Below are 19,418 nucleotides of genomic sequence, written 5' to 3'. Positions count from 1 at the left end.
ATAAAACTTGTATTCCTAACCCCTTTTCATAAAAGCTGTGACTGGTGCTGATGCAGAAACAGTTGTTGGTTTCTACTGTACACTTATATTGAACTTGATCACATTTCCAATGTCACAGTGTATGCCTTTTAGCAAAAGTCACAGCAAAGTAACCAGAGTGGCTGGTTTATTCTTTCCTTCTCCTGTCGACCAGAAGTATTGAAGCTGAAATTAGTTATCCAACAGAGCATGAAAATTAAATCTGGAACCTTTTGACCTTTGGATTTCTGTGTATTTCTTGCTTGAACATTTTTGAACACTGCTTGTAAGATTGTAGCTGTTAGTAAGAACTCATTAGAAGCAGTTTCAGTAACAGAAAGACAATATGTTTTTAAAACAGACAATGTAGTTGATATTCTGGAACAAAACATCTAAAAAAGGTTTTTGTCATCAGAAATATTTAGTGATGTATTTTTAAGAATTGTCTTGCAATTTGAAATGCCAATCAAGGCTAGCTTTTATTTTCTTCACCTCTTTCTAAAACAAAAAGTCAAGAAAAATCAATGTTCATCACATATACTTTTCTGCCTATAGGTGAAAGTTAACATACTGGGCGAAGTAGTGGACCAGGGAAGCACTAATTTAAGAATTGACCAAGCATCGTTCAGTCCCCATGCTGCCATCTATGCAATACGACCCGATGTTCGATGTGTTGTACATATACACACACCAGCAGCTGCTGCTGTAAGTGACATTTATTTTGCACATTTTATTGTGTTTTAAATTTTGCAGGATTTTTTTCATACAATTCAGGAAAATTACTCCTTCTCTTCATTTATCTCACTCAATTCCCTGTCACTGTAGGTTTCTACCATGAAGTGTGGTATCCTGCCAATATCTCAGGAAGCCATGATTGTGGGCAGTGTCGCATATTATGACTATCATGGTTCACTCGATGAAGAGAGTGACCGAATTCAGCTTCAGAAGTGTCTAGGTGCAGCTTGCAAGGCAAGATTACAATAACTGCTACAATGTTCAAGGTGGAAAGTTGACATTTTTGACTTAATCCCTTCTTTTTCTCTCCCAAACTTCCTAATTCACCCACCTTAGATGTGTTGCATAATAAAAAATGATTGAACATCAATTGGAAGAAGCATTAAGGGTGGCAAGGACAAAGAATGAACTCTGGGTGGGGACCTCAATTTCCATCATCAAGAGCGGTTCAGTAATACCGACTGAACTGGTGGAAGCGTAAAGGATGTAACTTCTAAACTGGCTCTGTGGCAGCGGGTGAGGAAACCACCTAGGCAATCCGAATTGACCTTCTCCTTAGTCTGCCTATTGGAGATGCATCCATCCATGACAATGTTGATAGGAGAGAACACCGCGTGGTCTTTGAGATAAAGTCCAACCTTCTCATCAAGGACAAAAACAGAAGTTGCTGGAAGCTCAGTAGGTCTGGCAGCATCTGTGAAGAAAAAAATCAGAGGTAATGTTGTGGGTCCAGGGACCCAGGAAGGGTCCCTCTGAGGAAGGGTCACCGGACCTGCAGTATTAACTCTGAACTTTTTTTCACAGATGCTGCCAGATCTGCTGAACTTCCAGCAACTTCTGTTTTTTTTCCTTGATTTACAGCATCTGCAGTTCTTTCGCTTCTCATCAAGAATACCCTCCCTTATGTCGTATCACACTAGCTCCATGCTAAATGGGATAGATATCAAACAGATCTAGCAATTCAAAAATGGCTATCTGTGAAGTCGTATGTGCCTTGAGGAGAAGTAATATCATATTCAACCACCATTACTTGCAAACTGAGGACTAGTTGTAGCTCAATGTAGAGTGCAGGGAGGCATGCCAGGAACAGCACCAGACCTACCTAAGAATGGTGAAGCTATAACACAAGAAAGCTTGCATGCCAAACAGTGGAAACAATATACAGGAGAAAGGGCCAATCCCAAAATTAAAAGATAAGATTTAAACTCTGCAGTCCTACCACATCCAGTAGCAAATGGTGGTGAGCAAATAACTAACTAGTGGATGCTGCACGAACATGCCCATCCTGAATAATGCAGGAGCTGAGCATATCAGTGCAAAAGATGGTATTAAAGTTTTTGCTTCTGTCTTCAGCCAGCAGTGCTGATTGATGATCCGTCCAAGATCCTCTGCATCACAGATACCAGTCATTAGCCAATTCTATTCATTTGGTGACTGAAAAAAAAACTGAAAGGCAGTGGGCCCTGACAACATTCTGGCAATTGAATTGCAAATTTTTAAAACTTCCCATGCCCCTCACCAAGCTGTTCCAATACAGCCATAGCTGGCATCTACCCAGTAATATAGAAAATTTCCATTGTATGTCCTGTCCATGAAAAGCAAGACAAATCCAACCTAACCACTTACAACCATTTATATCAGATTTTTGTGGTTGATGAAGGTCAGTTATGACAGTCCCATGGTTTTAAATATCTTAAAGCATAGCAGAGGAAATTTAAAAATTCAAAGATTGTTATCCATGTGAAATATGTTTCAAAAGCAAAGTAACTGCAGCTGCTGAATTCTGAAATAAAAATAGTAAATGCTGGAAATGCCCAGCAAGTCAGGCAGCATCTGGAGAGAGAAAACCAGTTAATTTTTCAAAAGTCCAATCGGTTTTTGGCAAAAGGAACAAAAGGAAAGCCTGTGATAGAGTGGATGATGGAAGAAATTAAATGAGAAAAGAGTTGATGTTGTAGATTATAGCAAATGGTAATGGGGGCTGGTAAAGAAACAAAAGTGAAGTCTGCAGGAGATGTGAATGACAGAATGATGAACAGCTACTGTCCAAAAGGAAAAAAACAGAAGTAAGAAATAAATGTGGAGGTGGAAAGCACTAAAAACAATGAATTATGGACTGAAATTGAACTTAGTGTCACATCTATAGTAACTAACAATTGAACATATACTTAGAGGATTAATTTGCAGCGTTATGAAGCAAAGGCTAGGATGTGGACCAAATTTGGATCTTTCAAAGATCTAGCAATGACACACTTGGTCTACTAGCCTTCGGACTGTATGATTCCTTTTTGTGACCTCATTGTCTTCGTTGTGATGCCTCACTAATATTGCTGTTGAGCTACACCACTGAGAATAGTTACTTGGATGGTATACATGGAAGATTAGCATCTTTGGAATCAAGATTCAGAATCTTCAGGACAGAAAAACGAGGAGGGAAAGGAAAGAAAAAGCACTATTAACAAAAGTAAATAGAAAAAAAAAATTCAATTGTCTGCTGACATAAATCAAAGATGAAATATTTTTGTTTTCTGCCATCTCTAAACATGATTTTATTTTCAGGTATTGGTTCTGAGAAACCATGGTGTAATGGCACTTGGTGAGACCATAGAGGAAGCTTTTCACTACATCTACACAGTTCAGTTGGCTTGCGAAATCCAGGTAATGCAAAAAATGATGTACAACTGATGCCAATTATTTAAATGATAAATAGCAATAGTGTTCAAACCTATTTAATTCTTTGAAAATCTGGTTCCTACTTCTAAAATGTTGCAAACACGCTTTGGTCATGCTTTTCGCATCAAGGTTGATCTCATCAGACTAAGTAACTTTTATATTATGGGTTAATTAAAAGATTATATACTGTTTTCAGGGTATATTGGATATATCCACTCCTATGTGAACTAAAGGAACAATTACATTTCTCCGTCCAGTATCTGGTCTGTGTATAGTTCCATGTTTTTACCAAAGGTAGCAAACGAAACGTTATCCTAAGCTCTCTAAAGACAGAGGGCAAAAGTAAACTATGGTTTCCATTAATTACTATCCAGTGAGCTATGCTCAGCACCGATGCCTCAATTCTATACCATTTCGATGACTGCTCGTTTATGCTGAAGCCAACAGTAAGTACCTTGGTTGCTGTTTGAGTCGTGATTTCAAGCATGATATCATATTAATTGCAAGTCCATTGACCACATGCCTTTTTCTGACAGCCATTATTTAGATATCTCCAATCACAAAATCCTTGTCACCTCACCAGGGACAACAGACTATCTTACTTTTGGTCATCCAAGATGGAGGATGAGAAAAATTTGTGGCTGTAAAGCTGCTCCTTTTTTTTTTTTTCTGAGGTATTCTTAGTATTGGAGCTGATTTCTTTGAATTCTAGGGGACCGAGGGAGACAGTGAGGCAAGCGAGCACTCTGAGACTGATTCAGCTGGGAAAAAGAGTAAGTCAAACAGTCAGGGCAGGAGGAACAAAGCTGAGAACGAGGTAGGACTGATAAATTAAACTGCATTTATTTCAATGCAAGAAGCCTAACACGTAAGGCAGATGAACTCAGGGCAGGCTTGGGAACATGAGATTGGGATATCATAGCAATTACAGACGTGGCTCAGGGACAGACAGGACTGGAAGCTTAATGTTCCAGGGTATAGATGCTATTGAAGGATAGAAAGGGGAGCAAGAGAGGAGGACTGGCAATTTTGATTAGAGATAACATTATGGCTGTACTTAGGGAGGATATTCCTGGGAATACGTCCAGGGATGTTATTTGGGTGGAACTGAAAAATAAGAAAGAAATGATCACCTTATTGGGATTGTAATCTAGCCCCCCCTGCCAATAGTCAGTTGGAAATTGAGAAACCAATTTATAAGAAGATCTCAGTTATCTGTAGGAATAATAGCATGGTTATGATAGGGGATTGTAATTTTCCAGACATTGATGGGACTGCCATAGTGTTAAGGGCTTGGATGGAGAGGAATTTAAGTGTGCACAAGAAAATTTTCTGATTTTAGTATGTGGATGTACCTACAAGAGCAGGTGCAAAACTTGACCTACCCTTGGAAAATAAGGTAGTGTAGGTGACTGAGGTGTCAACGGGGGAGCACTTTGGGGCCAGTGACCATAATTCTATTAATTTTAACATAGTGCTGGAAAAGGATAGACTGGATCTAAAAGTTAAAGTTCTAAATTGGAGGAAGGCTAATTTTGACAGTATTAGACAAGAACTTTCAAAAGTTGACTGGGCACGGATGTTTGCAATTAAAAGGACAGCTGGAAAATGGGAAGCCTTCAAAAATGAGATAACGAGTCCTGAGACAGTATGTTCCTATTAGGGTGAAAGGCAGGGCTGGTAAGTGTAGGGAGTTCTGGATGACTAGAGAAATTGAGGTTTTCGTCAAGAAAAAGAAGGAAGCATATGTCAGATATAGACCGCAGGGCTTGAGTGAATCCCTAGAAGAGTATGAAGGCAGTTGGAGTATACTTAAGAGGGAAATCAGGAGGGCAAAAAGGGGACATGAAACAGCTTTGGGAAAAGGGGTTAAGGAGAATCCAAAGGGATTCTACAAATACATAAGGGACAAAAGGATAACGAGGAGAGAATAGGGCCCCTTAAAGATCAGCACGGCCACTTTTATGTGTGGAACCATAGGGGATGGGGGAGGATACTAAACAAGCATTTTGCAACAGTTTTAACCGTGGAGAAGGATATGGAAGATATAAAGCATGGGGAAATAAATCGCAACATCTTGAAAAATGTCCATATTACAGAGAAGGAGGTACTGAACATTTTAAAAACGCATAAAGGTGGATAAATCCCCAGGACCTGATCAGGTGTACCCTAGAACTCTGTGGGAAGCTAGGCAAGTGAATGCTGGGCCCCTTGCCGAGATATTTGTATCAACGGTGGGCACAGGTGAGGTGCCGAACACTGGAGGTTTGCTAATGTGATGCCACTATATAAGAAGGGTTGTAAGTAAAAGCCAGGAAGCCTGACATCGGTGGTGGGCAGGTTGTTGGAGGGAATCCTGAGGGACAGGATTTACATGTATTTGGAAAGGCAAGGACTGGCCTCATTAGGGGCATTTAAGCGGCTATTAGATAGGCATATGGATGATAGTATAAGGTAGCGGTGGAGGTTAGATAGACCTTAGGTTTAGGGTAAAAGTTCAGCACAACATCGTGGGCTGAAGGGCCTGTACTGTGCTGTACTGTTCTATGTTCTATGATTAGGGATAGTCAGCATGGCTTTATGCATGGGAAATAGTGTCTCGCTAATTTGATTGAGTTTTTTTGAAGAAGTAATGGATTGATGAAGGCAGAATGGCGGATATGATCTAGATGGACTTCAGTAAGGCATTCCACAAGGCTCCTCATGGTAGACTGGTTAGCAAGGTTAGACCACATGGAATACAGGGAAAACCAGCCATATGGATACAGAACTAGCTCAAAAGTAGGAGACAGGGTGGTGGTGGAGGGTTGCTTTTCAGCCAGAAGGCCTGTGACCAGTGGTGTATGCCACAAGGATTGTTGCTGGGTCCACTGCTTTTTATCATTTATATACATGATTTGGATGTGAACACAGGGGGCATAGTTAGGTTACCCTTGAGTACAATGGGATCATGATCAGAAAGGCCAATGGGCCAAGGAATGACAGATGGAGTTTAATTTAGATAAATGTGAGGTGCTGCATTTTGGAAAGGCAAATCAGGGCAGGACTTGTACACTACATGATAGGATCCTGGGGAATGTTGCTGAGCAAAGAGACCTGGAGTGCAGGTTCAGGGAAGTGGAATTGCAGGTAGACAGGATATGGAAGAAGGCGTTTGGTGTGCCTGCCTTTATTGGTCAGTGCATGGAGTATCAGAGTTGGGAGGCCATGTTGAGGCTGTACAGGACATTGATTTGGCCACTTTTGGAATACTGCGTGCAATTCTGCTCTCCCTCCTATAGGAAGGATGTTGTGAAACTAGAAAGAGTTCAAAAAAGATTTATGAAGATGTTGCCAGGGTCGGAGGGTTTGAAATATAGGGAGAGACTGAATAGGCTGGGGCTTTTTTCCCTGGAGCGTCGGAGGCTGAGGGGTGACCTATAGAGGTTTATAAAATCATGAGCGACATCAACAGTGTCATTAGACAAGGTCTTTTACCCACAGGGCACGAGCCCTACTAGAGGGCATAGGTTTAAGGTGAGAGGGAAAAGATATAAAAGGGACTACTTTTTCATGCAGAGGGTGGTGCATATATGAAATGAGCTGCCAGAAGAAGTGATAGAGGCTGGTATGATTACATTTAAAAGGCATCTGGATGGGTATATGAATAGGAATGGTTTGGAGGGATCTGAACCAAATGCTGGCAAATGGGACTAGATTTATATAGGATATCTGGTCGGCTTGGACGAGTTAGACCGTGGGATCTACTTCAGTGCTGTATAGCTATATGACTCTATGACCTCGAAGTTCAACCTATTTAGTGTACACAAACCAAATTGCTGGGAAAGCTCAGCAGGTCTGGCAGCATCTGTGAAGAAAAAAAATAGGGTTAATGTTTCAGGTCCAGTGAGCCTTCCTCAGAACTGATAGTGGCCAGGAAAACATCAGTTTATATGCAGAAGAAAGGGAGGTGGGTGGGGTATGGAGTAAACGATAGGATAGAGCCTAAAGAGAGAGAAGAACAGTTGGACAGACAAAGGAGTTGATAACGATCAGACTGGAAGGGTGAATAGTTGTTAATGGGGACTATTAGTGACTAACAACAGGGGTAATGTGTAATGTAAAGCTATGTGATAACAAGGCCTGGTGTGTGGGGTAGGGGGCTGGGAATATGGGAGAGTTTAGGCCCCAAGATTATTGAACTCAGTATTGACTCTGGAGGGCTGCAGTGTCTCCATGCGGAAAATAAGGTGTTGTTCTTCCAGCTTGCATTGAGCTTCGCTGGAACACTGCAGCAAGCCAGAAGCAGATGTTGGCCAGGGAACAGGGTGGTGCGTTAAAGTGGCAGACGATGGTAGTGCAGGGTCTTTTTTGCAAGCAGAACATAGAAGCGGTCACCCAGTCTATGCTTTGTTTCCCCAGTGTAGAGGAGACCACATTTGTGAGCAACGAATGCATCAGACTAGATTCTGGGAAGTGCAGGTGAAGTGCATCCCATTTCAGCCACGTAGCACAGATATTTATAATTGTAAATTGCACCCACTCTTCTGTCACTCCTACACTCATTTCCAAACTCATTTTTGTTTACAGATATCTTTACAGTCCTGTCTCGCTTCTAAAATTTAGTGTAGCCCTATATTTCAGTCAGCATGTTCCACTGTCAGTAGTCATGCTGTGGAGGTGCTGGTGTTGGACTGGGGTGGACAAGATCAAAAATCACATGAAACCAGGGTATAGTCCAACAGGTTTATTTGAAAACACAAGCTTTCAGAGTCTCACTCCTTCAGGTGTCTATGTCCGATGCCACCTCTCTGATAGCTGAAGGAGGAGTGAGACTCTGAAAGCTTGTGTCTTCAAATAAACCTGTTGGAGTATAACCTGGTGTGTTGTGATTTTTGACACTCAATTGTAGCACATTTAGTGATCACAGGTCTAAACTCTGAAATTCTTTACCCAAATTTTTACATTTTTGAAAGCAAGGTAAAACCAATGTTTTAAACCGTGTCTTTGATAACTGTGCTGTTCAAACTGTTACCATAAAACATGTGTTTCATCACATTGTTAAGTGGAAACTGTTGCAAGAAAGCATGCATCTGTTACAGTTATGATCTCCTCCCTTAACCATGCTCAGAGGGATGTTTTTTGCAATACAAGGAATTGTTATCATTGCTGCACCATACTGAAACCTATGAAGCCAACGTATCTAAGCATGAAACAGTTGGAAATCTTTGTAAAGGTGGAACATGAGAAAGGGGAACATGCATTCGAATAATCCACATAAATGAGAGGGAATAATGTATGAATGTCAATGTTTATATCACTTCTGAATCCCTATCAGAAGAACATTTCCTCCAGATTCAACCCACTCATAGTATTTCGTCATAACTGGCCTTGACTCAATACAATCCATTGAAGTGCTTTTTCAGTAAAATTGGTTCAGAAATTTTTAGAACAAGGAGTTCAATTGTATGAAATTAATTAAATAATTATTAGAGAGCTTATTAGAGTAATTAACCATTTTGCAGTTTCATTCTATGAATTATTATTCACAAATAATACAAAATGACTAATTTCAACATGTTACCTGTACAGCGAAAATATTTTTAGGATTGATTGATTTTCAAAGCATTGCTTCTGTTGAGGTGACCCACATTATTGCTTTAAAACGTGGATGTGATCTATGCACTTTTAACCAATTGATTTATTTGTAGGTGAGAGCCCTGGCAAGTGCAGGTAGTGTGGATAACTTGCTGCTACTGGATTTGGAAAAATTCAAGCCTTACACAAACAAAGTAGCCATTGATGGAGTTAATATGGGAATCGCACAGAAGTGGAGAGTTGGAGAACAGGAATTTGAATCTATGATGAGAATGTTGGACAATTTGGTGTGTATATTTTCAGGATTCTGATCTTTGCTTTAGAGTCTTTCCAAGCCTCACTTAAGAGAACTGTACTACAGACTACTGAGTACTAATGAATAAAAGCTTAATTTTGAGTTGAGACTTCATACCATTTACTTCTTGCAGGATTAAAACTGGTTATTTTACAAGGAAAAGTGTCAGCCTTGATATCGTGATGGTACACTTGTCTCCAAGTGAGGAGATCTCGGATTTCATCCCCAGTCCAGGACTTGACCACATTATCTAGTCAGACACTTCAGTGCAGCAATGAAGGAGTTCTGCAGTGTTGAGGTATCATCTTCTGGATTAGATATTAAACCAAAGGAAATAGGAACAAAAGTTGGCCCCTCGACCCTGCTCTGCGCCCAATAGGATCATGGCTGAACCGACATTCCTCACGTACAAGTTCAAGTGGCCATAAAAGAACCAATGACATACTTTGAAGAGTAGGCATGTTTTCCCAGAATACTGGCTGTTAACTTTATGATTTTTATTTAATTGTAATCATGTGGTGGGCATTTACTTCAGCTCACAACATACAGATAGATACAGACAAAAACTATGGTTAAAAAGGGCTCTTGTAGTGCAGTGGTAGTCATCCAGGCTCTGAGCCAGCAGGTCTGGGTTCACGTACCACCCACTACGGAGGTGTGTCTGAACAGGTTGATTAAAAGTAATAAAAATTGTGGTAAAGCACATAAGAAATAGGGGCCAGGTGTAGACCAGCCCATGAGCCTGCTTGACCATTCCACGAGATCGTAGATTTTAGGCCATGATTAGTTCAACTATTTTCTGTCTTCCCCCTTGACATCCCTGTTGATCAAAAACTTCTCTAAATCAGCCTTGAATATATTCAATGGCCCAACCTCCGCAGCCCATTATGAAAGCGTGTCCCAAACGCTGATGGGGACTTCTCATGGCACAGTGGTGGTGTCCCTACCTTTCATCCAGGAGATCTGGGTTCAAATCCCACCTGCTCTGGAGAAAACATCAATGAACAGGTTGATGAGGAAAATACCCAAACACTATGGACACACAGAAGAAATTCATCATCTCCAACTTGAATGGGAAGCCCCTTATTTTTAAATAGTACTGATTGGTTCTAGATTCCCCAAAAAAAGAATAATCTTTTTAGTGTCTACCGTACCAAGCCCCTTCAGAATTTTACACTTTCAAAAATATCATCTCATTTCTCTAAACTCAATGAGTATCAACGCAACCTGCTCAAACCTTCTTTATAAGGCAAATGCCTCAGAAGACCAAAACGGCATACAGTACTCCTGGAATAAAAACAAAGTGCTGGAGAAACTTGAGTTGATGTTTCAAGTCTAATATGACAATTCTTTGGAGTTCAGAGCTTCAAAGAGGAGTCATAATGGACTTGAAACATTAACTCTGTTTCTCTCTCCATAGATGCTGCCAAACCTACTGAGTTTCTCCAGTACTCGCCATTATTATATCAGATCTCCAACATCTTTAGTACTTTGCACTTATCACAGTACTCCAGGTATGGTTTCACCAATATCCTTCAATAGTTGTGGCAAAACTCAACCTACTTTGTCCTTGCAATAAAGGCCAACATTCTGCTTCCCTTTTCTAATTACTTGAAGTACCTGCATGGTGATTGTTATGATTTATACCCCACGTGTGTCATCAATAAAGTCTCTCTTTTTATTTAAACATTATGGTTCTGTATTCATCCTTTTGTTAAGTTAATTCATGGGATGGAACACCCCTTAATTGTTCTTTGAACTCAGTGACTTACTAAGACATTGCAGAGGGCAGTTAAGAGAAAACCACATTACTGTGGACCTAGTGTCACATGTAGACTAGCTTTAAATATTTTTTCTTAAAAGAAATTTCACTAGCAGTCTCAGATCATTACCACAACACTTATGCCTCTCTCTGTCTTCCTGCCAAATGGACAAAGTCACATTTTCCCACATTATTCTCACCTGCATCATCAAATTTGGCCGTAATATGGTTAGTCCTTTCTTCTAGGTCATTAATTGGGATTATTGAAGATCCAGCATTTGATCCTTGTTGCACTTCTCCAGTTACAGTTTGCCATCCTGAAAATTATTAGTTTATTTCAACTTAGTTTCCTATGTTACAGTACTGTTAGGAACCATTAATGTTTAAAAAAGAAATCCAAACAAGTTGCAATTAACCAGTAGAACTAAGCACAAGATTTTAATGTCGTAAATATTGTGATACAACTTCTTTGATAATAGATTGTAATATTTTCCCAATGGAAGAGTTAGCCTAACTGGCCTAAAGTTTCCTGCTGTCTTTCTTTGTCCTTTGTTGAAGTGGTGTTACCTTTGTGGTTTTCCGAACCAGTGGGGTCTTTCCAGAGCTTGGAAAAGTTTGGAAGATTACAAGTAAATACATTTGCTATTTCAGCAGCCATTCATTTATTTAAGACCCAAGCATGGAGTTTGCCAAAGTGCGATTGTGAGCTAAAATTTTGGGTTTGTGAGCACCTCAACGCCAATGGCTGATCTCCCCTCTTCCCCACCGTTATATCCATCCCTGCACCACCACCACTGCTAAACAAAGGGTCCTAACAATTTTGAAGCCTCAAAATGGGTAATAGTAGGAGAAGGTTTAGGAAGCACTGCTGTAATGTACAAGCAAAAAGTTCAGGGGATTTGTCAGCCTTTAAGTCTGTTAGTATTCCCATTCCTTTTCGTTAGTGTTCATTTTTGTGTCTCAATTTTGCACTGTTCCTGAGAGTTTTATTTTTGTATTGACCATTGTGAACGTGGTTACAAAATAATTGTTTAAAGCTTCTGCTGTTTCCCATTACTAATTAGAACATAGAACATAGAACAGTACAGCACAGTACAGACCCTTCGGCCCGCGATGTTGTGCCAAACTTTTACCCTAAACCTAAGGTCTATCTAACCTCCACCGCTACCTTTTATACTATCATCCATATGCCTATCTAATAGCCGCTTAAATGCCCCTAATGAGGCCGACTGCACTACCCTCTCAGGCAATGCATTCCACGCCCCTACCACTGAGTAAAGAACCTACCTCTGACATCTCCCCAATATCTACCTCCTTTAACTTTAAAACTATGTCCCCTTGTAAAAGCTAATTCCCTAATCTCATTCGCTAAGGGACCAGTGTTTTATTTTAGCTTTTTATATACTTGTAGAAGTTTTTGCTCTATTTTTATATTTGTTGCTGGTTTTTTTCACGTTCCAGGTTCTTTCTTTTAATTTTTCTTACTCATTCACATGATCTCATTGAATGGCGGAGTAGACTCATTGGGCTGAATGGCCTACTTCTGCTCCCATGTCTTATGGTTTTAGGAAAATTTAGAAACTAGCAAACCTCTGGCCTGTCACTAATCTTCTAAAGATTTTGTATGTTTTTTGTTTCAATTTGATACCACTTTTAACCTTGAGTTATTCACGGATAGCATCATTTATTGCCCGTCCCTAGTTGCCCTTGAAGGTGGTGGTGACCTGCTCTCTTGAATCACTGCAGCCCATATGAAGAAGATTGGTACAACTCTGACCCTGAAGGAATGGACACTATGTCACCTTCTGATTAGGCAACTCTTTGAGACCAAGGATGATTTGCTGCTGCTCTGGTTTGATGGGCTTTGAAATAGCTGCTAAGTTCAATGTGTGGTCTGCAGACTCTGGCACATGTTGGGAAGGTAATGCTTGAAATGTTAGATATGTACGTTGTTTGGTGGTTTGGGTACACCATCCAATGACTTTTGATGTACTTGATGCCCTCCTAAATGAGCATTCTCAAAATCGATCAGTCACAAACCACAGCATCCCATGAATTGGCAAGTATGTTTGTTCTCTTCAGGGATGCTCTGTGGACATCCCTAACCAAGCTCCAGGCAGAGCAGTTGCCTTGAGAGTCTGGTGTCAGGCATATAAGCAACAGCTGCTGCCCACGGGAGCTGTTTTTGAATGATTTGAGTCATGTTAATTTGGGAGAGGATACTGCTATTAAACTGCCTTTCTTGTCACCATGTTTGGAGAACGTTGTGGAGATTTTTAGTGATACTTCTCCAATACACCTACCGTTTTTTCTGGAGTTCAAAATTGGCCAACATTCATACGTTAACCAATGCCGCCAAAGAGATTAACTAGTTAATTGTCCCATTACCAGGAAAGAGGTGCAAACCTTTGTGATCATAGTAGTCATTAAAAATGTCATCATCTCATTCAAGTCCTCTTTCCTGCTCTTCCTTCTCTTTTCAGCAAACGTTCCCCCTTGCCCATCCCACCAACACATTCCGTCTTTTGAGAGATAACAAGCTAACTTTTTGAGTCTAGGTGACTCCTCATCAGAGTCATCTCGACTCAAAGCAGTAGCTTGCTCTCTCACCACGGATGCTGTGACCTGCTGTGATTTCCAGCATTCATTGTTTTCAGTACAGATTCCAGCATCAGCAGTAATTGGGTCCTATCATATCCATCTTTTCTGTGCTGTTCCTATCTCTATGACATCTGCAAGCCAATCCCCAGCAGAAGCCATTATATCCTTTGTATTCTATCTCCTGGAGGGCAGTTATTAGTTTCATTGACGGTTTCACTTGAGAATTAAAGTTTGATTTTCAGAGAGCTTTTCTAATTCTCGCTTTTATTAGTTGATGTAGTCATGTAGTAAAACATTGCTTTCTGTATCTGTGTTGACATAGAATTTCAATTTGTATAGAAACAGATGCAACATCCTTAATTATCAACCCCATTAAATTTTGTCACAACACAAAGGAAAACATTAATTTCCTAAATATCATTGTATTTTAGCTGGCTCAAAACAACAGGTTAAGTTCAAAGCTTTTTTTTTCAAAGCAATTGACATGTACTTCGAACACAGCCATTATCCTAGATTCACTTTCTGCAAACTGGTGACATCACAGTTAGTGCATTACTATTACATATTCACAAAGCTGGAATATTTTAACTAGGCCATTCCTACACACCACTTAATCTCAGATCTTGATCCCATAATTTAATTTAACAATTGACAATATCTATTACAATAGCATCTCCTACAATTTTCTGAACTTATGCAGCCTTAAATTAGAGATACCGCATTCAGTTGCAAGTGATTCGGTAACTCTGTAATGTCAGGTTTTCCTAGCTCCTAATTAGGTAAGGATTCCGTCTGAATGGTTTTGAATCTGTTCTTTCTTCTTTGAATCCTCTTTCTCTCCCTCCAGCCTCTTTGCAGCCTCCTCTCTCATGGGTTGCCATCACCACCCAACCCCCTTGCGCTCTCAGCCTGCCCCAATAAACCTATCAGCAGGACATACAGGAAAAAACCAGCCTGTGACAGGAAGAGTAGCTTCTCACCTTTTCCTACCATTCTATTAATTGGTGATCAGAGAAAAGTCACCCCAAGAGTGAATTTTGCTGGGTGATTGGGGGATTTCTGGGTAGGGACCCACTTGCCTAGCAAGAGGGAGGCAATGGCCTAGTGGTGTTATCGCTTTACTGTTAATCCAGAGGGCCAGGTAATGTTCCGGGGATCTGGCTTCAAATCCTGCCATGGCAGTTGAGGAATTTGAATTAAATTAAAAACCTGGAATGAAAAGTCTAATGATGACCGTGAAACCATTGTCGATTGTTGGAAAAACCCACCCGGTTCATTTAATGCTCTTGAGGGAAGCAAACAGCCATCCTTACCTGGTTTGGCCTCCATGTGCCTCCAGACCCACAGTAATATGGTTGACTCTTAACTGCCCTCTAGGCAATAAATGCTGTCCTGACCAGCGATGCCCTTATCCAGTGAATAAAAAAAAACACAACTTATTTTCTTTGCAAATATTGGGAGGGTCACATTTAAGGACCCTACTCCAGGTCGCTTGTATCAGGTGGAACAAAAATTGTTGTACAGTACTCCTTGAAGACTGCAGTAATGTTTTATGGTGTCTAATTAGTCCACTAATGCAGAACAGAGTTTGACAGATCTTTAAAAATGACCAAACAAAACCATTTCTCAATACGCAAATTGCATATTATTGTCATTGATTTAAGGAACTTCCTGTGTGCACGTTGTTTGCTATATTTAATTACAAAAAAATTTTAATTGAAGGATACATTTTTGAATGTATTAGAGTTCATAAACATCATCCCTAATCCAACGACATTTTAATAGTCTATGATACACTTAATACTTGGGTACTTAATATGTAGTAGTTGAATGTTTTAAAAACAAAATCACTCAAACAAGACTAAAGTTACCTGGTGGCCACCACAAGCTTTGATAACTACTGTTTTAACTGTCAATCTTCCTGTCACTCGGCAGCCTTCAACACATATTCCCCTCTAACCTGAGTCTGCCAGCCCACACTACTCTTGGCTTAAACTAAGCCTATTTCCAGGTATTACTAAACTATTCCCAGGACCCCAGGAAGTCTGTATGAACCCCAGATTGAGAAGCATTGGTCTAAACTGCAAAAAGAAATGCAATTCTGCAATGTATTTTAGGATGTTGGCATTAACTCTTAGATAACAAGGTGTAGAGCTGGATGAACACAGCAGGCCAAGCAGCATCAGCGGAGCAGGAAGGCTGACGTTTTGGGCCTAGACCCTTCTTCAGAAATGGGGGAGGGGAAGGGGGTTCTGAAATAAATAGGGAGAGAGCGGGAGGCGGATAGAAGATGGATAGAGGAGAAGATAGGTGGAGAGGAGACAGACAGGTCAAAGGGGTGGAGGTGGAGCCAGTAAAGGTGAGTGTAGGTGGGAGGTAGGGACGAGATAGGTCAGTCCAGGGAGGACGGACAGGTCAAGGGGGCGGGATGAGGTTAGTAGGTAGGAGATGGGGATGGGGCTTGAGGTGGGAGGAGGGGATAGGTGGGAGGAAGGACAGGTTAGAGAGGCGGGGACAAGCTGGGCTGGTTTTGGGATGCGATATTGGGAGGGGAGATTTTGAAGTTTGTGAAGTCCACATTGATACCTTGGCATTAACTCTTGTTATTTTTATAAACATACATCAGTTATATAACAAATGCATCATATCTTTGAACTTGTAATGTGTCTACACATTCTAAGAGAAGTATCTGAGTAACCCAGGTTGACCTAACTATAAATACAACTTATTTACGTTCCATGAGCAGATTCAAAATATACCAACATGATTACCTACTCCATATGTTTGCATGGTCATTTTTGATCTTTGTTTCTATTCAATTAATTGGATAAATCAAAATCATTCTCATTGTATAAAAAATTCTCTTGTATTTTCCTGTAAATGAGGAGTAGACCAACCGCTGACAATACCAGCCCAACTAACTGATATAGCAGTCATGTCTGTTTTCATTCAAATTGAACTTCAGCCTTCAATGAAGTTGTTGCACTTATTATTTCTCTCCACAGGGCTACAGAACTGGCTACACTTACAGGCACCCTATTCTGAGAGAAAAGCTAAGACACAAGAGTGAGGTCGAAATTCCTGCAACTGTCACAGCATTTTCCTTTGAAGATGATGCTGTTCCATGCTCTCCCCTTAAATTTCTGGCGCAGAAACAGCAGCGTGAAAAGACAAGATGGCTGAACACTCCAAACACATACATGAAGGTCAATGTCCCAGAGGATTCTCCAGCAGGCGACTGCAGCCCTAGGTCAAAAATCACAGTATGTATTGGTTATAAAAAGCCTATAATTCTTAAAAAATATATATATTTTATATATTTAACATATATAAAACATAACTCAATCTATTACAGAATGGCACTTTTTTGAACTAATGAATTCATTGTGTTCAAAGATGGCATTGAAAGTAAATTTTGATTCATCATAGATCACAAATAAACAATTATTCTGAAGAAGGGTCTAGGCCCGAAACGTCAGCCTTCCTGCTCCTCTGATGCTGCTTCGCCTGCTGTGTTCATCCAGCTCTACACCTCGTTGTAACAAGTTTATATAGTGCCTTTGCATGTAGAATCTATCTTCCCTTTAAAATTTTTCTGACTACAGGTTGCAGATTTTTTTAAAAAATCTATAGGCCCTGAATTAGCCCAAGTTTACCAGTATTGCCCAGGAATATATCTTAGTTGCAACAATTAGTGAGCTTTTGGCTCCCTTATAAAGGTGGCTGACAAAAGCCACAAATAGTTAATGCTTCTGTGCTAGTGGTACTCTATGTAGTAACTTCCTAAAGATTTTCTTTTTTAGTTAGCCCCAAAAATACTCAAGATGCTCCTGTAATTTATCTGTGCCTGCCAGGTAAACAAAGAACCTCATGTAAATTATAACAGAAGAGAGGTGAAGGTTTCTGTGGATATATAACAGCATTTATTTTGTACAGAAGTGTGAGCTGAAGCACGTTGGTGGAAAGAACATTGTCTTTCAATGTAAAATAGGGGGTGCAATTCTAAGAGGAGCATAGGAACAGAAAGATTTGAATGTATATCTGCACAGATTGCTAAGAACTGCGGTAAATAAAGCAGGGACTACACCACTATTAATAATGCTGAGGATAAAGTACAAGAGTAAGGAGGTGAACTTGTATAAAACACCTATTAGACATTAGCTGTAATATTGTGTACAGTCCAGGTGCCACATTACAGAAAGAATGTGATCGCATTGGAGAGAATGCATAAACAGTTTACAAGATTGGTTCCAGGAATGAAGAACTTAAGTTACGAGGATAGGTTGAAGAGGTTGGGCTATTCTCCACGGAGAGAAGAAGCTTAAGAGGAGATCTGACAGAGGTTTTCAAAATTGAGTGGGCTGGGGAGAAATTGTTCCCACCCATAAAAGGAACAATACCCAGGCTTGGGCTGACAAGTTGCAAGTAACATTCGCACCACACAAATGCCAGGCAATGACCATCACCATTAGCAGACAGTCTAATTACTGCCCCTTGACATTCAATGGTGTTACCATCACTGATTCCCCCACTGTCAACATCCTGGGAATTAACACCCAGGATTACCCTGAGAAACTCACTGGACCCGCCACATAAACACTTGCTTACAAGAGCAGGTCAGAGGCTAGGAATACTGCAATGGGTAACTCACCATCTGACTCCCCAAAGTCTGTCCGTTGTCTACAAGGCACAAAGTTGGGAGTGTGATAGAATACTCCTCACTTGCCTGGAAGGGTGTGGCTCCAACAAAGCTCAAAGCTTGAAGCCGTCCAGGACAAAGCAGCCTGCCTGATTGCCACCACGTCCACAAACATCACTCCCTTCACCAGCATTCAGTAGCAGCAGCGTGTACTATCTAGAAGATGCACTGCAGAAATTCTACAAAGTTCTTTAGATAGCACCTTCCAAACCCTCATCCATTTCCATCTAGAAGGACAAGAGCAGCAGATACATGGGAACACCAGCATCTGCAAGCTCCACTCCAAACCCCACACCATCCTGACTTGGAGATATTGCTGTTCTCTCACTGTTGGGTCAAAATCCTGGAATTCCCTCCCTAAAGGTATTGTGTGTCTACCTACAGCATGTGGACTACAGAGGTTCAAGAAGGCAGCTCACCACCACCTCAAGGGCAGCTAGGGATGAGCAATAAATGTTGGCCCAGCCAGTGACACCCATGTCCCATGAGTGAATGAAAAGAAAAAGGCATGGATTTAAAGTGATCTAGAAAAGAAGCAAAATCATGAAATCTAGTATGCAGGTACAATCGGTAATAAGGAAGGTAATTGGGATTTTGTTATTTATTGTGAAAGGAATGGAGTATGAAAGTAGGGATGTGTTGCTGCAACTGTACAAAGCATGAGTGAGACCGCACCTGGAGTATTGTGTACAATTTTGGTCAGGCTTTGGGGAGTCAGGAGATGAGTTACTTGCTGAAGGGATAGTGGAGAGGATTCAGTGATGGTAAATCAAGGGGTGGTGGTTTGATTGTCTCTTATTGGCAGTGGTCATTGCCTGGCATTCTTGTAGTGCTAATGTTACTCACCACTTGTTGGCTTGGAAAGGAACTTGCAGGTGGTGGTGTTCCCATATAATTGCTGTTCTTGTCCTTCCAGATGGTAGTGGTCATGGGTTTGGAAGGTGCTGAGAGGTCTTGGTAAATAGTGCATCTTGTGGATGGTACACATTGCTACTACTGGATGTCTGTGGTAAAGGGAGTGAATGTTTGTGGATGAGGTGCCAATCAAGTGGGCTGCT

At 40.7% G+C, this 19,418-nt stretch overlaps 1 protein-coding gene across 1 annotated transcript; it reads left to right on the top strand.

Annotated features, from left to right (window-relative positions):
- Nucleotides 1–573: 573 nt before the first annotated feature.
- Nucleotides 574–16,924, top strand: LOC109910755 (gamma-adducin; the record flags this gene model as incomplete). Its single annotated transcript, XM_048593216.1, has 5 exons — nucleotides 574–723; nucleotides 844–987; nucleotides 3,313–3,411; nucleotides 9,117–9,290; nucleotides 16,667–16,924. Coding segments are annotated over 5 exons (825 nt in total), but the record flags the coding sequence as incomplete, so codon positions are not given.
- Between the last annotated feature and the right edge of the window lie 2,494 nt (nucleotides 16,925–19,418).

The sequence above is a fragment of the Rhincodon typus genome, unplaced genomic scaffold (genome assembly GCF_021869965.1).
Source record: "Rhincodon typus isolate 14 unplaced genomic scaffold, sRhiTyp1.1 hic_rhity00002503, whole genome shotgun sequence".
Taxonomy (NCBI): Eukaryota; Metazoa; Chordata; class Chondrichthyes; order Orectolobiformes; family Rhincodontidae; genus Rhincodon; species Rhincodon typus.
The sequence above is the reverse complement of the archived record's forward strand: the minus strand, read 5'-3'. Positions and strand labels throughout refer to the sequence as shown.